General features: G+C 38.4%; 1 protein-coding gene across 1 annotated transcript in view; it reads right to left on the bottom strand.

The window, feature by feature from the left end:
- Positions 1-8,880: 8,880 nt before the first annotated feature.
- STK38L (serine/threonine kinase 38 like) overlaps positions 8,881-17,636 on the bottom strand; it is a 188,085-nt gene continuing 179,329 nt past the window's right edge. The window contains exons 8-15 of the mRNA XM_079716024.1: positions 16,000-16,154; positions 15,537-15,639; positions 15,295-15,356; positions 13,284-13,401; positions 12,729-12,852; positions 11,655-11,750; positions 9,380-9,471; positions 8,881-9,273 (exon numbers count right to left, since the gene is read on the bottom strand). Coding sequence (XP_079572150.1) covers positions 9,146-9,273; positions 9,380-9,471; positions 11,655-11,750; positions 12,729-12,852; positions 13,284-13,401; positions 15,295-15,356; positions 15,537-15,639; positions 16,000-16,154 — 878 coding nt within the window. The 3' untranslated portion in view covers positions 8,881-9,145. The remainder of the gene's footprint in view (positions 9,274-9,379; positions 9,472-11,654; positions 11,751-12,728; positions 12,853-13,283; positions 13,402-15,294; positions 15,357-15,536; positions 15,640-15,999; positions 16,155-17,636) is intronic.

The following is a 17,636-nucleotide window of genomic DNA, read 5'->3' on the forward strand; positions in this document are numbered from 1 at the left end:
CGCAGGAGCCACCCGGCCGGCTCCGCAGCCCCGGGGCCGGCAGCATGGAGAGCCCCGGGCTCGCCCTGCGCCGGCCCAGGCGGCGGTCCCGGGGTGAGGGCGCGGGTACACGCGGGGCTCTGCCCGGTACCGCGGCGGCCGCCACTGCAGCCCCCGGGCGCGCGGCCAGCGGAAGCCGCGGAACGTGCGGCGGGGATTCGCACGCCCGCGGGGGTCTGGGCGCCGCCGGACCGGGGGCGGGAGAAAGGGACGGCGCGCAGGGCGGAGCCACGGCGGCCCCGCCCCGCCCCTCCGACCCCTGCGGCAGGAGGTAAAGTGCGTAGAGGCCCGCGACAAAGCCCCTTGAGGCTTTCTGGAAACCGGCCTCTTTAAAACAGGTTTCCCCGATCACTTTCAGATCAGTCGTCTGCCTATTCCGGAGGTTGGAGTTGTTTCCCTTGGGGGGAAAAGGTAAAGGATGGATGCAGATCATTGCATGGCGGGGGTTACGGGGCCGGGGGCGTAGGGGTGCGTGGGAGGGGGTTCCGGGGGGAGCTGGAAGGGGGACTTCTCCGGCCCCTTCTCTTTTCTGCCGTGGAAGGGCTTAGCTGCAAAGACGAGGGTACGATGACAGAGGGGGGTCACCGAGGAGGCGCTTTGGGATACTGCAACGGTTGTTGTGAATCCAGAAGCAAGATGCTTTGAGGATCACTTGACAGCCCCTCATCATATGCCGAATACGCTGGTTCGCTCCCCGCCCACGGGACCCTAAGGTTACTTGGTCACAGTTTGTCTAGTAGAGGTAGTGGAGAAAAGGAACTGCAGAGAAAACACCAAAGCTTTGCATCAACCATGCTAAATCTATTAGTCTCCCTACCAGGACTCTTCATTACAGCGTAGAAACTAGCTGCTTTTTGTGTCCTGAGGGCTACTTAGGACCGAACCTGGCGGGGGCGTTGGACGCGTGTTCCCGACGGAAATAGGCAAGACCCGGAGAAACTGTTGTGCTTAAGGTGGACACGGGGACTTTATCCTGCTGGAGGTGAAAGGAGAAGCTGCTCTCAGTAACACACACCGAGACACATCCCTAATCAAAACCATTCTTGAAACATCCCAGCCCTAGCCTTGACTTGGAACTCTACCCCAAATGCACCAACACCAACGTATGTTGTCAGCTCAGAAAGAAAAATTCCACACACAGCCTGGCAGATACTCCTGCAATCTGGCTTAGGTTTCCCTGAACCCGTTCAAACCCTGGCTTTCCAGACAAGTGTACACTGTTCCGAGGTGGTTTTCCAAGATTGGGAGGCTAAGGGGACATTCTCAGACCCACACATGTTGAGTGCCACCTTAATGGTGAAGTGGAATTGCTAGGATCCTGGTTACAATGTACACTACAGACTGTGTATACACTCTTGCTTACAAAGCATTTTTCCCTTTATCATCTCACGTGAGCCTCACAACAACCTTTGTGAGGTGGTTGAACACCTATAATTCTTGTCTTCCCAGTAGGCAAACGGAGGTTCAGAAATGAGTATTTTGGCCAGGATCACTCAGTAGATGGTAGAAGCCAGATGGTAAAAGTCCGATCTCTTTAGGAGTTCATAGTGGCATTATAAGCTTGCCGGTGAATTACTGCAGTCCTCATTTCTTAGAAATGATGATTCACTTCCACCAAAAGCCTGAGAGCAAGAGAAAAGAATCCAGAACCTAAACATGATAGCAGGAAGTATAACACACAAGGGGAACAGACCCACCGGATTCCTTGGGGCAAATCATTCTCATAGTTTAACATGTGTTCCCCCAACTGTTCAAGTTTAAATTCTACTTTCTAGTTTTTCCTTATGCTCTGGAGCTTTACATTCTAAGGCATGTTTTTTTTTTTTTTTTTTTTCAAGAGTGGTTATACCTCCTAGGATAAGGCAGAAATACACAGTCACACAATATCTTGACAGATGGATAGGAAATTCATCTCTCATTTCCAACTATTGGTCTTCTTGTATTTTCTCATCGGGCAAAATGTAAGAAAAGTGATTTGGAACATAACTTGTAGAGTGCATGGTATAGTTTCTTCTGGTCAATGTGGTTTCCTTGCCAAAAGCCCAGGAATAGGTTTGCTCTTTAGGAATTATTGCTAATCCTAGGAGGAACTTAAGTTTGTTCAGTAATTTGCTTCACTGCCAAGTACTCAGGCAAGAACAGGACTGGCATTAGGAACCACTGTCTCACACACTATAAATTCCTCTGCTTGTCAGCCTCCTGCTGGGATTGTAACAATGTAATTTAGTTGGGGGGACTCTTTAAGTTCACTTAGATATTTCTGTTGGTCCAGGACAAAAAACAAATCCACCTGCTTCAGAGTGTAGTTAAACTGAAGACACCATTTCCAGTGATGCATAAAAGTAAATAACTACCCATTAATGAGCTCCCGTGACTGAGGAAATAAACTATTAATATTTAAAACTACCCTTTCTTCCCCATCACTCTGCCACCCCCGGCGTTTTATGGAGGGTGAATACTGGGGAAGATTCTTGGATTTGCTGAGCAGGTTGATGAGAGGGAGTGCAGTTAGGAGAAACAGGGGTGCCAAATGTGCTTAGAGGGATAGATGGGCCTCTAGTGGGCTTCTGGAATGGGAAAGATTGGCTTGGGCTTGGCCTGTGGAGGGGAGAAGCAGAGAAGGTAATTGTAGGAGGGTGTGCTCATGAGAGAGAGGAAAAGAGGTGGTGGCAGCTGCCACAGGGAGGGAAATCTGAGAAAGATTTTTTTAAAGGGTATTTAGGGAGCTTCACTGATTGTAATGCAAACTTTCTTACATTATTTCCCTGGAAAATAACAACCTTAGCAAGAGATACATTCCTTTTCAATGCTTTTGGAGTTGATTTATGTTTTTATTAAAAGTGAAAACATTTTGAGATTGGCCTTAGAGGGAAAGAAGGACCGCCCACAAAATGCAGTTATTTATTAATTCAGTTGTTCACAAATGCTTATAGAGCACCTACACTGTGCCAGGCATGACTGTAAGGGATGACTGCCGTACGTCACCTACTGGGCATCCGTTACTTCATATAGATGTCCTCACAACAATCGATGAGGCAGGTATTATTTCATTTTAGAAAAGTCCAACCAGTGCCCTTTTTCCTTTAGCTCAGTAGTTCCCCCAAGTTGGATTGAGACAGTGCAAAAGTTCAGACCCACCCCAGAAACTCTGATTCAGTAGGTCTGGGGTGAGATACACTAAATCCTTATTTCGAATACGCACCCTAGTTGATTTTGAAATAGTTGCTCTGAGCACTTTACTTCAGGAAATATTGCTTCAACTTGTCAAAAATGAATTTTCTTAAGGCTAGGTTGTTGCAAGGGATAAGTTGTGTATTTCTACAAAAGCCAGAGGACAGAAGTAGTAATAAACTAAACTTTCTAGAAAAATACAGGGAGAACAAAACTTAGGACAAGAGGGAATAGTTGTGCGGACATCTCTTTATATATGGATTTTCCCCTTAGAGATTATGTATTTGTGTATGTATGTGTCAAAAGCTAATTTTTACTTCTGCAGGTTTTGGACACTCTTACAGTAAGTATGGCGCCCCAGGTCCTCCTCAGTCCTCCCCATATTGTACAGAACTGTACAGGAGGGTTCAAGTTCTGCTCATGACTGTCTTACCCAAGAGGACAGGAAAGGCGAAGGACAATTTCCCTTTCCTGTTATGGATTTCTCCCTTTGACAGACTTAAAAGTCAGCCTATGTTTAAGGGTTTGATAAGGAATGTAAGTTCAGAGATAACTTTGTAATGGTTAGCGGTTTCCTGAGAAACGTCTTGATTTCTATTCATCAAAGCCCATCTTCTCAAGTTAGACAAAGCAGTTGAACCAACAGTGATTAGGCCCACCCCTTAGCTGGATCTTGAAGGGAAGTAAGTTGGTGAGGATCCCTAATAGATACAACAGCTTTGGGGAAGATGGACCAATGAGGAGATGAATAGCAGCTGGCAGGGATGGCAATAGCACTAAAAAGACCAAGCCCTGATCACTGGGCCAAACATCCATTGTTTGAATGATGTCCAGAGACCCACCTGTACTCCTGGTTCTCTGAAGGACAAGAAACCTGGGGTCCCAGTAGCTGAGCCATGGTCTAGCACAGTGGTATTCAGTATTCCCATTTTAGATGGGTCAAGAAAGACGTTAATGGACCAGCCTTCGGTTTATACATAGGCAGTGGCAGAACCAGCAACAAAATCCAGATGCAGTGACTTCAGGCAAGAACCATTGCTATAAACCTGTGTGGCACCCTTTTGAGTATCTTGGAGGTTAACTCCAGTTTGGGTCTGGTATCCCGTAGCCCTGTGCTTTAGGAGAGCCTCACTCTGGCACCAGGGATGTGAATCCTGATTAGTTTTAAATCAGTCCCCAGGCCAGGTACTGTTGTAGGAGGGGATGGATGACATGATCATGGCCAACAAAATGTGTGTGTGTGGGTGGGGGGGGTACTTTGCTTAGAATGCTTCTGAAAAAGATGTTCCTTGCTCTTAAAAAGAGGATGAACAATCAGTAGTTTCTCTTTTTAAAGACTTGTGTGAGGATTTGATGCTTAGGCTGCCGGTGGCCATCCAGCCCCTCTAAGAAAACAAGGCCAAGGACATCCAACACAATGAGGATGACAAAGTAGAAAAATGAAAAGAACTTATATTCTTGATGATGTTTTTGAGATCCTAAATTTACTCTGGAAGGTCCCTATATTGTGTCTTAGTTTTACACGATGGGCCTTACCATTGAACCATTTTTACTTTTATCTTCTGATTCTTGCAGTCAAAAGCACCCAAAGTGACAACTCTGTCACTTGCTTCCCATGTGTTTTTCTGAGGTCTAGAAGCATACGAGGTAATTTGCAATGAAGCATGCTCTGTGATTTGGGAGCAGACTGGACTTGATCCAACAGGCAATTTATTACCTGTTTGGGTAAGTCACACTCAGCTTCATGTTCATCACCTGTAAAATGACAGTCATTATTTTATTTCACAGATTAATAGTAAAAACCAAAATGAATAAGGTGAGAGCATTTTGTACACCAATGTAAGTTCTTTTAATCACAAGATGCTTTTGAAAGAAAGTAAATATAGAGAGGGGTCCAAGTTTGCTCCAGCATCCAAATTTTGAAACTCAGTGTTTTCACCGTTTTGTCTTAACAAGAGCATTACTGAAATAATGTCAGGGAACAGTTGGGAGCACAACTAGGATGAACAGGATTCTGATTGGCTCCCTCTGAGCTCAGCAGAAAGAGTATCATGATCAATGATCAGTGTCTCCCAAGGGACAGATGTGGTGGTACCTGGGTACCTGGGGCACTTATATCACTCGTTTCCATACTATTTTGAGGCATTTTCAATTTAAGTTTGAGGCATTTTAGATTTCTGCCTGCCAGTTGGTTTTGGCCTAGTGGGTGGGGTGGCTGTATATAAACCTGTACAACTATCTTAATTGTTTAAACACAACTGAAACTTAAAATATTTATTTTGTTCTTGATGTAATCTTTAAGTATAAAAGTTGGATACATTTACAAAATAGTCTTTCTTGAGTTTTGGATAATACCTCTCAAAACTTGAAAATATAACCAAAAAACCTCACCAGCAGAAATATTATAAACATAGTTTTTATTCTTTTCTTACCTTCAAGGAAAAAGGCCTCACGCCACCAAAACATTTCTTTGAAACTCAGTAACTGAAGACAGAACTCGATAGCCTGGTGATTATTTTTCCAGACAACTGAATAATTTATATTGCTTTTTAAAAAAGTAACTAAGATCTATTTTTATTATTTCAGACCTTTTTAAAACAACAATATCTCCCTCATTTTTTTCATAAAAATCTAAAATATCTCTAGTAGTCCTAAGTGTCTTGTACTTATATTTGTTCCAAGTGTTTGTTTCATTAAAAGTTTCCAGAAGTAAGTGCACTTCTATAGAGAAAACAAAATTTAAATAAAGACAAGAGGAAATAATCATGGTTATAGCAAAACGGTTATTTTGAATGTTCTCAGTCTTAGCAATTCAAAGAGAGAGTGTGTTTGGTAGGCAGGGACCTTTCTACTGATTAAAATCTCAATTCGTTTATTTGTAGATCATTGATAGATGGATAGCTGTTTCTCCTACCAGCAGATACTGATGGGTTGATTGTCTAAAGGTTTTCTACGATAAAACACCAAAAATAAATGTACTTAAAAATATTTTGAGATTTACAGATTTACACAAAGATAACAGGCATTTAAAAAAACAGAAAAAGTATGTTATTATAGAAATAAATGAAATCCTATCTTGAGCCTTAGCAACCAAAGAAAGTTTTGAATATTCCACACTTGTTATTTTCCATTCAACTAATAGCTTATTAAATCATATATATATTCCATTCAGAAGAGGTTGACTTATAAGAAATTCCCTATTCTCAGATTGCAGTATGCTTCAATAAATTTAAAGATTTAAAGCTATGTTAATAAGAAAAGCATATAAGAAAAATAACATAACTTGCTTTAATACAAAGGTTTTTTTAATTAAAAAAGTCAAAGTCTACATTAAATCAGGAAATCAATAAATCTGAATTATACAAGCTTTCTATATACTTAGAAAAACCAAGAACACACAGTTTATAACAAAACTCTTTAATTCAAAATAGAGTCTAATTTAAAGAAAATGTCATTATGCTCAGTTGATTAGATAGGGTTTTGTCATTTAAATTAAATGGTTCACCTGAAATATGGGAAGTATATAACAGAGAAAATTCAATCTCAAGGGTACTTCGCAAATCATCTAGCTAATTTGCATCATGAATCAAATTCTTAGCTTCCAAAGGGCAGACACAGTCTTTAATTGCTTTTAGATAGGCACTTAAGAAATGCTTTTGATGAAGAGGAAACCCCAAAGATGATGAATCCCTCTATTAACTCCAGGGAAAAATGAGACTAAACAAAGTAAATTTTCCCTAACTGCCCTTCCACTGCCAAGGAACCGTAACTATTCCCAAGTTCTTCCTATTCATAAGAATGAAGGAGATGGAAACTAAAATGCTCTATTCTTATTCAATTAAAAGGTAAACTCAGCTCCTTTATATCAATCTCTCTAACTTGAATTAATGAATTTTTTTATACTAGAAGAGTTACCATATTAGAGCCAGAGAATGTTGCAATTTCCCCATATCTTACGCATTCGCTATCACACTAGCAAAACATCCTTTTTTAAAATGGGGGGCGGGTTTGATAAAAATCTCATAAAACTAAACATAAGTTAAAGATTTTTTAAAATTAGAGGCAGTTATAATTAGAAAAACCAGAGTTAGTCAAATTGAGATAGCCCCAGGATTTTAATAGTTCTCTCTCCTAGATGAGAGATGATCCAAATAAGAAGAATGGAGATGAACTATTAGATGAACACATAATAAGTATCAAACAAATACTAGGAAAGAGTGGGGTGAGGGAAAGGGAAAGGAAGGAAAGGCAAGGAATGGCGAGGAAGGGAAGGGGAGAACAGGGCAGGAAAAAAACCTAGAATGACCTTATTAAAACACTGTGGAGTTCCCCAGCAAGCAGCGACATTTATAAAATCTTTTGTAGATTTGCATAATGATCCTATGCAATTCTTTTGCACTAAGAAGAACATCCGTACAAATAAATTATCATTTTAGATTCTGATCACAGATCATTTGTAATAGTGATAACTGTTGTATCTAAAAAAATTCCACCAGTTAACAGTTAAGACAAACATTAGGCCATTCTTGGATAAAGTATTACTTCTCCACTACTACTGATGAAACCAAAACCTCAGAGAGTCATTTTAAAATTAAAATGTTAGGCTAGAAAAGACTATTCCATTCTTAGGGAAATACCCAAAGAATTTGCTGCTGACATCATCACCCCTATTCTCTAATCACAACCCACCAGCCTTCATTTACTTCCTTAATTCCTACATTAGCCACAGTGATGTAGCTAAACATGAACAATAGTGCCCTTGAATGAGCTGGCCGCTATCAAAGATCTGAAGGCAGCATTCCCACAGGACAGTGAAATTCTCCTCAGTTGTGAACATCCACTCCGTTCAGGATCTTTGGTACGTTTGGAGTATAAGATGATAATGGCACAATAATACAGGTACTATCAGAGGAAAAATGTTCATCAAAAGAAAGAAAAGTTAACCAGCCATGATATGTAACAACTTTCTAGAAAACCAAAGTAAATAGCTCTTTGTTCTCTACAAGTCCATTTACATGATCAGAAGTCTGACGTTTAAAAAAATAGTTTAATAAAAATACACAAGTTCTCTACAAGCAGCCCTCATGGTCATTTCTTAAATTCAACTCACCATAATCAAATTAAAATAATGCCATGTCCTCTTGTTAAAAAAGAAGTCCTCTTGTCACAAGAAAAGCAACTTTACATTTTATATAATACAGTACATCTCCCTATGAGTATACAGACTACGTATATAAAGGTCATCAGTATTTCTGAATGCAAAGTAAATATATTAGTGGAGTGCTTGAGTGAAGGTGTTAAAACTTCCTCCTTATTATAAACTTGTCACTCCCTACTGTGGAGTTTGTGCAATAACATGATGATAAATTCTATTTTTTAAATAACCAGTGTATTTCCTTTTTAAAATGTCTTAAAACCATTACAGAAATTGTCTTCATATATATTCTATACATGTCCAAACCAATAGGGCAAGTGTTCTAATGGCTTTTATTGATTATCTAGACCCATAAGGTCTGCAGTAAAACAGCAATACTGCAGTGTTACCTACAGGTTAGCCTATGTTGCTTTAAATGACATATGTTGCTCCTGAATTGATTAGAGGTGTTACAGTACAAAGCCACAGCACACACAGGCAGAATGGACCTTAATACGCATGTAGGCAGTGCAGTTAGAAAGGGATGTACATTTCTTTTATTCCAGTACCTTCATATAATAAAGTTAACAAAAATAATAAAATATTAAAAAAAAAAAGCCAGCTGGCACTGCCAACCAATTCCTGTAGTAGTCTCAGAAATCCTAATCCTGTAGAATTTCCTCTTGTAGTCGGAAGCACCACCATCTTCAGGAGTATTTCAGTGTACTGTTATCTACGCCAAGCAAGCCTGGTGATGCAGCTACCTGAGTTCTCTTGGTTGTGAGCGAATGTGATCTTCATTCATAATTTCCCAACTTTCATGTAGGTGGGGATAGAGCCACGCTGAGTCAACCCTTCAAACCTTTTATAGGTATAATTGAGAAAAACCCAGTCTTTGGACTTGTAGTCCGGTTCTGTGGTATTTGGCACTAGGAAGATAGAAAAATTAACAAAGAGCAAAGGAATTTCATTAATGAAAATGTCATCATCTTCAGAGACTTTTAATAGTGTTAATTGTGTTGTAGATTGTCCTACCTGGTTGTAAAATATCAGATTCAGGAAAGTCATCAAAATTTGATGTATCATCAATGCTTTTGATTTCTATAGGGATTGCTGCTGGCCTTTCCCTGTAAAAAGGTATTGAGTAACCATGGTAAGTTTTCTTGAACTCAGTTTTCCAAAACATAATCCTGCCTGCAAATTCTGCATGCTGTTCTATAGATATTAGAAGAGCCAAGGAAATTTATTATGGATTTGAAAATACCTGTAGTTAAGTGGATTTCATAGACAAGTATAATTTTTAAATTAAAATATTATCATTTACTTGGAATTTTTATTTCTTTGTACCAAGACTTTCTCATGCTGTCTTTTTAAAGAGGAAAAATAAGAGTTAATGAAAGGGAAAGCAGAAAAGATTTTATTTAAAGAACTTTATCATTATATAAAGTACCCTAGATATTGTGGGGACTGGATCCTACCTAATTAATTCAGGAATAGAATTCTTCTAGTAGAGGATCCGTAAATCAAGTCATTTAGGAAAATAAGGGGCTCAAAGAGTGAAGGGACTACACATTTGTGATGAAATCTGAATCCAAAAACTTCTCAGTCATGTAAACATTAAGGGCATCAGGGACATTAGGTTAAAAAAATACTAAGTCATGAAAATGCCTTTTTATCATGCTAAAAATAGTTAAAAGAATTTATCAATTTTTATTGCTTCTAGTTTTTTAACAAGTACTTATTGGATCTATTAGGTGATAAGTTTACAGAATTATGTAAGAGCATGTATATATTTTCCCCAGAATTTTCTAACCTATTTATACTTAATGTACTAACTTAATAAATTTACATTAGTTTAGTGTAAAGAAGCATAGACCCTGGTGCCCTGAGATCTAATCTCTTGTCATTACTTAGCAGGATGACCTTAGGTACTGCGACTGTTCCCTAATATAAAACCAGGAGACTGGACTGGTAGTCTCTAAGCATCCTTCCAACTGTAACGGGGGGAATCATAGTTGGGCTCAATGAGATGATGTATAGACAGTATAATTCAGTGTAGCGGGTAAGAGTCAGGACTCTAGAATCAAACTGCCTGGGTCTAGTTCTAGTTAGCAGTTCTAGCTAGATCATTCACTAGCTGAGGCACTGCAGGCAAATTACTTCTCTGTGACAGGTTTATCATGAGGATAAGATAAGAAATGCACATAAAGCACTTAGAACAGTGCTGGACATACAATAAATGATCCCCCCAAATTGGCTATAATCAGGTAGAGTGCCTAGCATATCATAGAAGCTCCAGTGAAGGGACACATAGGCTGTCTTGAAAGTGAAAAGGGGCTGGCTAGGCAGGGCAAGGGCAGGGGCAGGGAGGTGAAGAGCATTTTTGTCAGAATGAAGAGCAAATGACAAAACCCTGGGGTGGGAGAAGTGGGAAAGACCATACAAGATGCAGCTTGTACAGATGAGGCAAGAGCCACATCCTACGATCCTGAAAAGCAGTTAAGGATCCTTAGTTTTATTCTAAGTGCAAAGAGAAGGAAGAAAACGGCATGATCAGACTTGTTTCTAAACTGTTGCTGTCTGAGGAATAGATCACAGCCACTGAAGGTGGTTTGGCCACAGACTGAATAAAGGCCAATGCTCACAACGAACAACTGTAAGCAAATTCTTAAAAGTTACTTGCATTATTTAACTTTTCCCACAATGTTTTTTTTTTTTGGCGGTACGTGGGCCTCTCACCGCTGCGGCCCCTCCCGTTGCGGAGCACAGGCTCCAGACGCACAGGCCCAGCGGCCATGGCTCACAGGCCCAGCCGCTCCGCGGCACGTGGGATCCTCCCAGACCGGGGCACGAACCCGTGTCCCCTGCATCGGCAGGCGGACCCACAACCACTGCGCCACCAGGGAAGCCCTCCCACAATGTTTAAAAGAGGGACTGTATATTCTTACAATTTAATGAAGGAGACACAGTATGGTATATTAATTAGAGGACAAAAATGAGGGGTTATAGAGTCAAATGTAATTATATCTTTGTTGTGCAAACAGTCTTCGTCATGTAACTCTGAATATCAAAATCTAAACAGGGGCATAATATGTGCTTCTTCCTTAAAGTGGACATTAGATAAAATGAGTCATTTAGCTATAGCCACTATAGTCTCACTCATTTATATAATCCAGAGAACACTGATTTATCACATTATCACAGTGCTACTTCTTGTATTTAATCTAGCAGAATCAAAGAAAAATTAATCACCAAATCTAGTAAAAAAGTTTTTACTCAGACCTCTCCCACTCAAAGCCTATAAACATACCTGATGTGCCCCCAATCTACACCTTCAAAAAAAGGATGACTTTTTATTTCTTCTACTCCACTATTCCCAATTCTATTTTCAGAATCAATACAAAACCTGGAAAATGGAGACACAGAAATGATCATATGCAGATTACATCTAAAGTAGTCTATTTGCATGATTTCAAACATTTCATCGTTTTTTCTGTTTACAGAAGTTAACTCTATTGTGGGAGATGTGGGAAAAAAATAGAAATCATCTATAATTGCACTACTCAGACATAACTACTATAAACACTGAAGCCATTTCCTTCTAGTCTTTTAATTTTTAAAATATTGTGTTGATAAGTAGTTACCATTTTAGGACTATTTTTTCCACTTAGAACATTTCTCAAAGTCATTAAATATTTTTCTATAACTTCATTTTCTAAAATTTACACATGGAAACACTACAATTCATTTAGCCAGTTCACTATTGTTGAACATTTAGAAGGTTTTCAATTTTTCATTACTAAAAACAATATCAAGATAACATACTGTACCTAAATCTTTACACACATCTGATTATCTGCATATGCAAAATTCCTAGAAGTAGAATTGCTGGGTCAAAGGTCATAGACAGTTGAAGATTTTGTATAATATGCTGCCAACTGGCTGTTCCCATGGGTTGCCCAATTTATATCCCTTCCAGCCATTTACAACAGAGCCTAAACACTTCATCTTAGTTGAGAAACAGAATGGAATCTTGTGCTTAGAAAAGGTTTCATATAGAGACTTTTGTGATATGAACTGCTACTAAGAATTTATTTTCCCTTTCTCTTTAGGGGATAGGGATAAGGTCATTGTATTTTAACAGGAGTGACCTTTGAAATAATACAAGGCCTCTTTCCCCTTCTTAACTCTGACTTTTTTTCCTGCATAATTCCTTTTAAGAATCTACATTTGTAAAAAACACCTTTTCTTCACTGATGCCTTTGACTGTATAGATCAGTGATAGTCTTTTTCCTCCCACAAAGCTGAAATAGGCAATTTAGTCTTTCAGGTCCCTGTGAAGTTTTAAGATACCACAAACTCTTCTAGGGATTTAACTACTAACCTAAGAATTAAGTCCTTGGCTTTTTCAGATATAGGCACCTCTGGAGGAAATACCAGAGTTTCTTTCCAGTTCATCACTTTCCTATATGTTTCTTGAGGTGTTTCAGAGCAGAAAGGTGGATATCCTACGTATCAGAGAAAACAAGTTTCATGAGCTTTTATGATCAAATATGCTACACCTATTATATGTGTGTCACAAAAAACAAAATAGCCCTGGGTGCTCCTCTTAACGATAAAAAATACCACCATTCAGCCATTTATAATAAAATTGCTAATAAAGTCAATAAAATAAAGGATTTAAAGCATTGCCCCTCTTTTACCTAAAAGGCCATGCAGACACAATTTTGATATATGGGAGTTCCAGTTAAATGCCCCCTTCCTGACAGAGGATCCCTGGAGAGCTCACTGATATTTATCAGTGTGTATTTAACATTGGCGGATGTCAGAAATCAGTTTAAAGAGTTCAGATATTTCAGCCCATAATATCTACAATATGTTCATCAGTGGCACTCAAGGAAATTTATATGGTCGTACATAAATGAATGATAAAACATACCTATTAGCATTTCATACATAATTACTCCCAAAGACCACCAGTCACACAATTTGTTGTACCCAGTCTGCATGAACACTTCTGGAGCAATGTAATCTGGTGTCCCCACTGTGGAATATGCCTGCAAGGGAACAGCTTGTCAAATCAATGTTCTCAATGTTTTTTTTTTTAAAGATCCAAGTATGGCTCACTACTGGAAAAACCAATATATACAGAAGTTAATATTTCATTTAATACTTGTTTTGCATGTTTATCATGTATAAGGCTTGGTGATAGGCACTGAGTCAGATAATTTGTTATTTAAGACATGATTTCTGTCCCGCAAAGAGCTCAACAACGTTATTTATGTATTTAGCCCTAAATCCATTCCAAAAAGAATAAAAAGCTTGTGCCCAGTAGGCCTGGCTTCCCCACTCACTAGTAATGTGCTCTCAGGCAAGTTATTCAACCTTTCTGAGCCTCAGCTTCTGCTCACATAAAATTGGAGTAATAATACCTGCCCTAACAGAGTGGATACGAGGATGAAACAAGCAAAGGAATGTGTTTGTAAACTACAGCCTACTATATAAACGTCAGGTATTTTCATTATAAACTAATTTCCAGGGCACTGCTTATCCATTAGAAAGCAATGCAGTTTTTCATTCTTAATTCATGTAAAATCTTACAAAAACTTTCTTTAAGGCAATGATTTTCAACTACAGGTAGTACTCTAAGGGCCACCTGAAAATGTGGAAAATGTGTGACAGAAGATTTTGACATTTCAATGACCTGGGGGAAGACATGATTGGCATAGAGTGGGCAGGGGATACAGGTTCTAAAGGAATTTCCTGCCCCAAATACCAAGAGTCCCTTCTGTTTCTTCACTGGGAAACACTGATGTAAGTCATGATGATGGTCACGAGAATAATAAAACCTGCACATGAGTAATCAGTGTGAATATTCTGTAATCAGGGGGTACAGAATTCCCACCATAGCTTTAGGCAGTATTCATTTTTCCCTTTATAAGTAGGAAATACTACAATTCTTTTCTCAATTGTAAAATCTGATCTAAAAGTGACACATTTAAAAGTAGAAGGAAGATTCTGTCATTAATGCATAGCTCAAAACATTTTAAAAAAACTTGTAAAAACACCAAAATGTTTTACAAGCACAAAAAGTTTACTTGGGCTAATGAGAGAATGAGCTCAATAATGCAAAGGTCATTTATTTGCTTTGAGAGGGTATCAGACTCTTGCCTTTCAGTCTATTTACCTTCCTGAGGGACTCCTGAATGAGTTTCTCTTCATCACTTTGTTGAATTTAACAGATATTTACAGAGTGTCGATATGTACCAGGCATTGTACAAGAAGTTATGAAATTAAAGTCAAAAGGCACATTCCTAACCTTGACAATGTTCATGGACCTAGTTAAGAGGATAAAGGGAAAGAGGAAAAGGGGCAAATGATTCTAATATTTGCTGAGTAATGGAGGAGAAATAGTGTGGGGTTAAAAATAGACAGTGTTGTTCCACATTAAAGCAGTCAGTTTATTTGCAGTAAAGTCTGCTTTCCAATTTTATTTTATCTATTTTATTGTAACACTGCTAACATGCCAGACTTTCTGTTTACTTTGTCTATGAAGTTCTTAGAAGCACACAATAACCTTACTTATGCTGATTGACATTTGTTGCATCAGGACAGGTAGGGAAAATGGAAACATAAAAATCATACGGCATTTACTACAATTTACACTCATCTTGGTGAGTTTTATAGAAAATGCCAGTACTCGTGAACAGACAGATTAACTAATTATAGATATGCTTGATAAAATATTCTGAAGTGAAATCATAAAGTAAAAATCAGCATTCCTTTACAGGGAGGGAAGTGTTACAGAGAAACTAAGAAAACTCTATGATCCCGGAACAAGCTCTATCATTGCTATGAAGTAAGAACTAATCACTGTGAAGCTCCGAAGTACCAAGCAAATACCAAATGAGATTTTAGGACCAGGGCACAAAATTCCTTCTTCAACTCACCAGTTGTCTCCTGTTCTTCTTCCATGTTTCTGCTTTCCTCTTTGAGTTCATGTTCTGGAATGCTAATTCAACAAGACAGAATTGTAATTACAAGGGAAAAGCTCTTACCAGAAAACAAATTCACACATATCCACTGAAAATACATTGGTTTAAGGGGTGAGGAGAAGGAGAGAAGCTTCAGTTCTCAACAGTCCTGGATTAAACCAGCTGTACTACTTTAACCCCCCAAAAATCAAACTTACAGAAGTCACTTGGTGGGTTGTGTGTAAGATTTCTGTAGAATTCAGTCCTATGAGCCTTCTTTAATCCCGTGCACAAACCAAAATCAGATAATTTTACATGACCCTAAGGAAAAAAAGAAAGACAAAACCTAGTAAAATCAATAGATTTTATTAACTTAGAGACAAAAGCCTCATTAAAAACTCTTCTAAATGCAATCATAAAAATTCTTAGCTTAGAATTCATACAGGTGAAATGTAAAATTATCAATATTTGATGATGATGATTAAAACGGAAGATGATAAAAAGACAGCCAGTTCTCCCTTGATGTCATTTCACTTCACGGCTCTCTCCTACTTTATCAAGTCTATGAAATAATGTAGGTTAGCAATAATATAAATTGCAGTTGCCCATTTCCAATCACAAAATCACCTCTATTACTTCATAAAATAATCAGCAACCTAATAATTCACTTTATTCACATGCCTTGGCATCCAATAAAAGGTTGTCTGGTTTAATATCCCGATGGATGAAACCCAACTGGTGGATCGCATCTATTGCCAGAACAGTCTCTGAAATGTAGAACTGTGTTTCCTCTTCCGTCAAAGTATCTTTCTTCATGAGCAATGTCATCATGTCACCTAATTAAATGAGAGTAAGTACCATGTGTTAGAAATGCCTCAAAAAGGGGAATGCCTTATAAAAAAGATTTCTTTGTAATATACAACATATGCCTGATTTTTGCACTTTATGATCTACCCAGTGTACCTCCTACCATCTCTAGGGCCCGATAAAAAAAGTGTCACTGCATAAGGAAAAGTTTCATAACATTTAATGGTTTTAAGGTAGAAAGTATGTGAAATCAAATCAGAGCAGAGGTGATAAAGAAGTAATATCTACCACTCAACATCCAGAATAAGTGGCTGAGGAAAATATGTCAAAATGTGAGAATGAATCAGTGTAAGCACACCTGGAAATGGGATCTATTCTTTCAAATTCAGGTTTCAAAAACACTCAGTACTCTCTGGGCCAACAAAAATAGGTCATCATCCCACCAAAAGGGTCACTTCTAGACATTTTTTTGTTTTCAAGAAATTCTGCTCTTTTACAAGGGGCAAAGAATAAACACTGGTGAATTTACAACTCAGAATTGACAACTGTTAGTATTTTTTCATGATGCTTCAAGTCTTAAAAAAAAAAACCACCATGCAGATTCTTTGTCCTCCATTCCCATTCTATTCCACTTTCCCTTTTTGCTGAGTAGCCATTATCACGGATTTGGTTTGGTGTGCATTACTCCAGCTTATTTTTGAAGTATGTTTTCATATACATATATATTAATCTATGAATTTACCGTCTTTTGTATGTTTTTAAAAATTACGTAAGTAATATCAACTGTACATAATTCCACAGCTTGCCTTATTATTCTACTTTGTTTCTGAGATCCTACTGTTGAAATAGATAGAGCTCCTGACTTTTCACTACTGTAAAACATTTCATCACACAATTATGCCACATTTTATTTATCCATTCTTCTACTGATGGACATTCATCTTGTGTCTAGTTTTTCACTACTATGACACTGCTGCAATGAGCATCCTTTTACAGGCCTCTTGCGCACGTGCATTTTCAACTTTACTGGTATCTCTGAACTGCTCTCTGTAAGGGTTAGAGATTCCTTCGAACAGATGAGAGGCCCATTTCCCCCAGCCCCATCAGACTTTCAGTGTTTTTACTAATCAGATGAGTGTGAAATGGAATCTCATTCTTGTTTTAATTTGCATTTCCCTGAATATGGGTGAAGTTGAACATTTTCCTATATATTTGTAGACTAACCAGAGTTTTCTTCTGTACACTGCCTACCATTTGCCCACTGGGTTGTTTGTCTTCTTCTTTAGTGACTTGTTCTTAACTCCAGACTTGTAAAGATCTAAATAATTATATACAGTAAACACAGAATGATAATATTTAAAATGTGCCAACTTTATCATTTCTTCAAAATAATCTGATTTGTGGTCCAAATTAGCATTATTATGGGAAGAACTATTAGAAAGTCATGACTGACTGTGTAAAACCTCAGAGCTAGGGATATAAAAGTAAACCTACTCAATAAAATTATAAGT

Source organism: Hyperoodon ampullatus (genome assembly GCF_949752795.1).
Source record: "Hyperoodon ampullatus genome assembly, chromosome: 11".
In the NCBI taxonomy this organism is placed as follows: Eukaryota; Metazoa; Chordata; class Mammalia; order Artiodactyla; family Ziphiidae; genus Hyperoodon; species Hyperoodon ampullatus.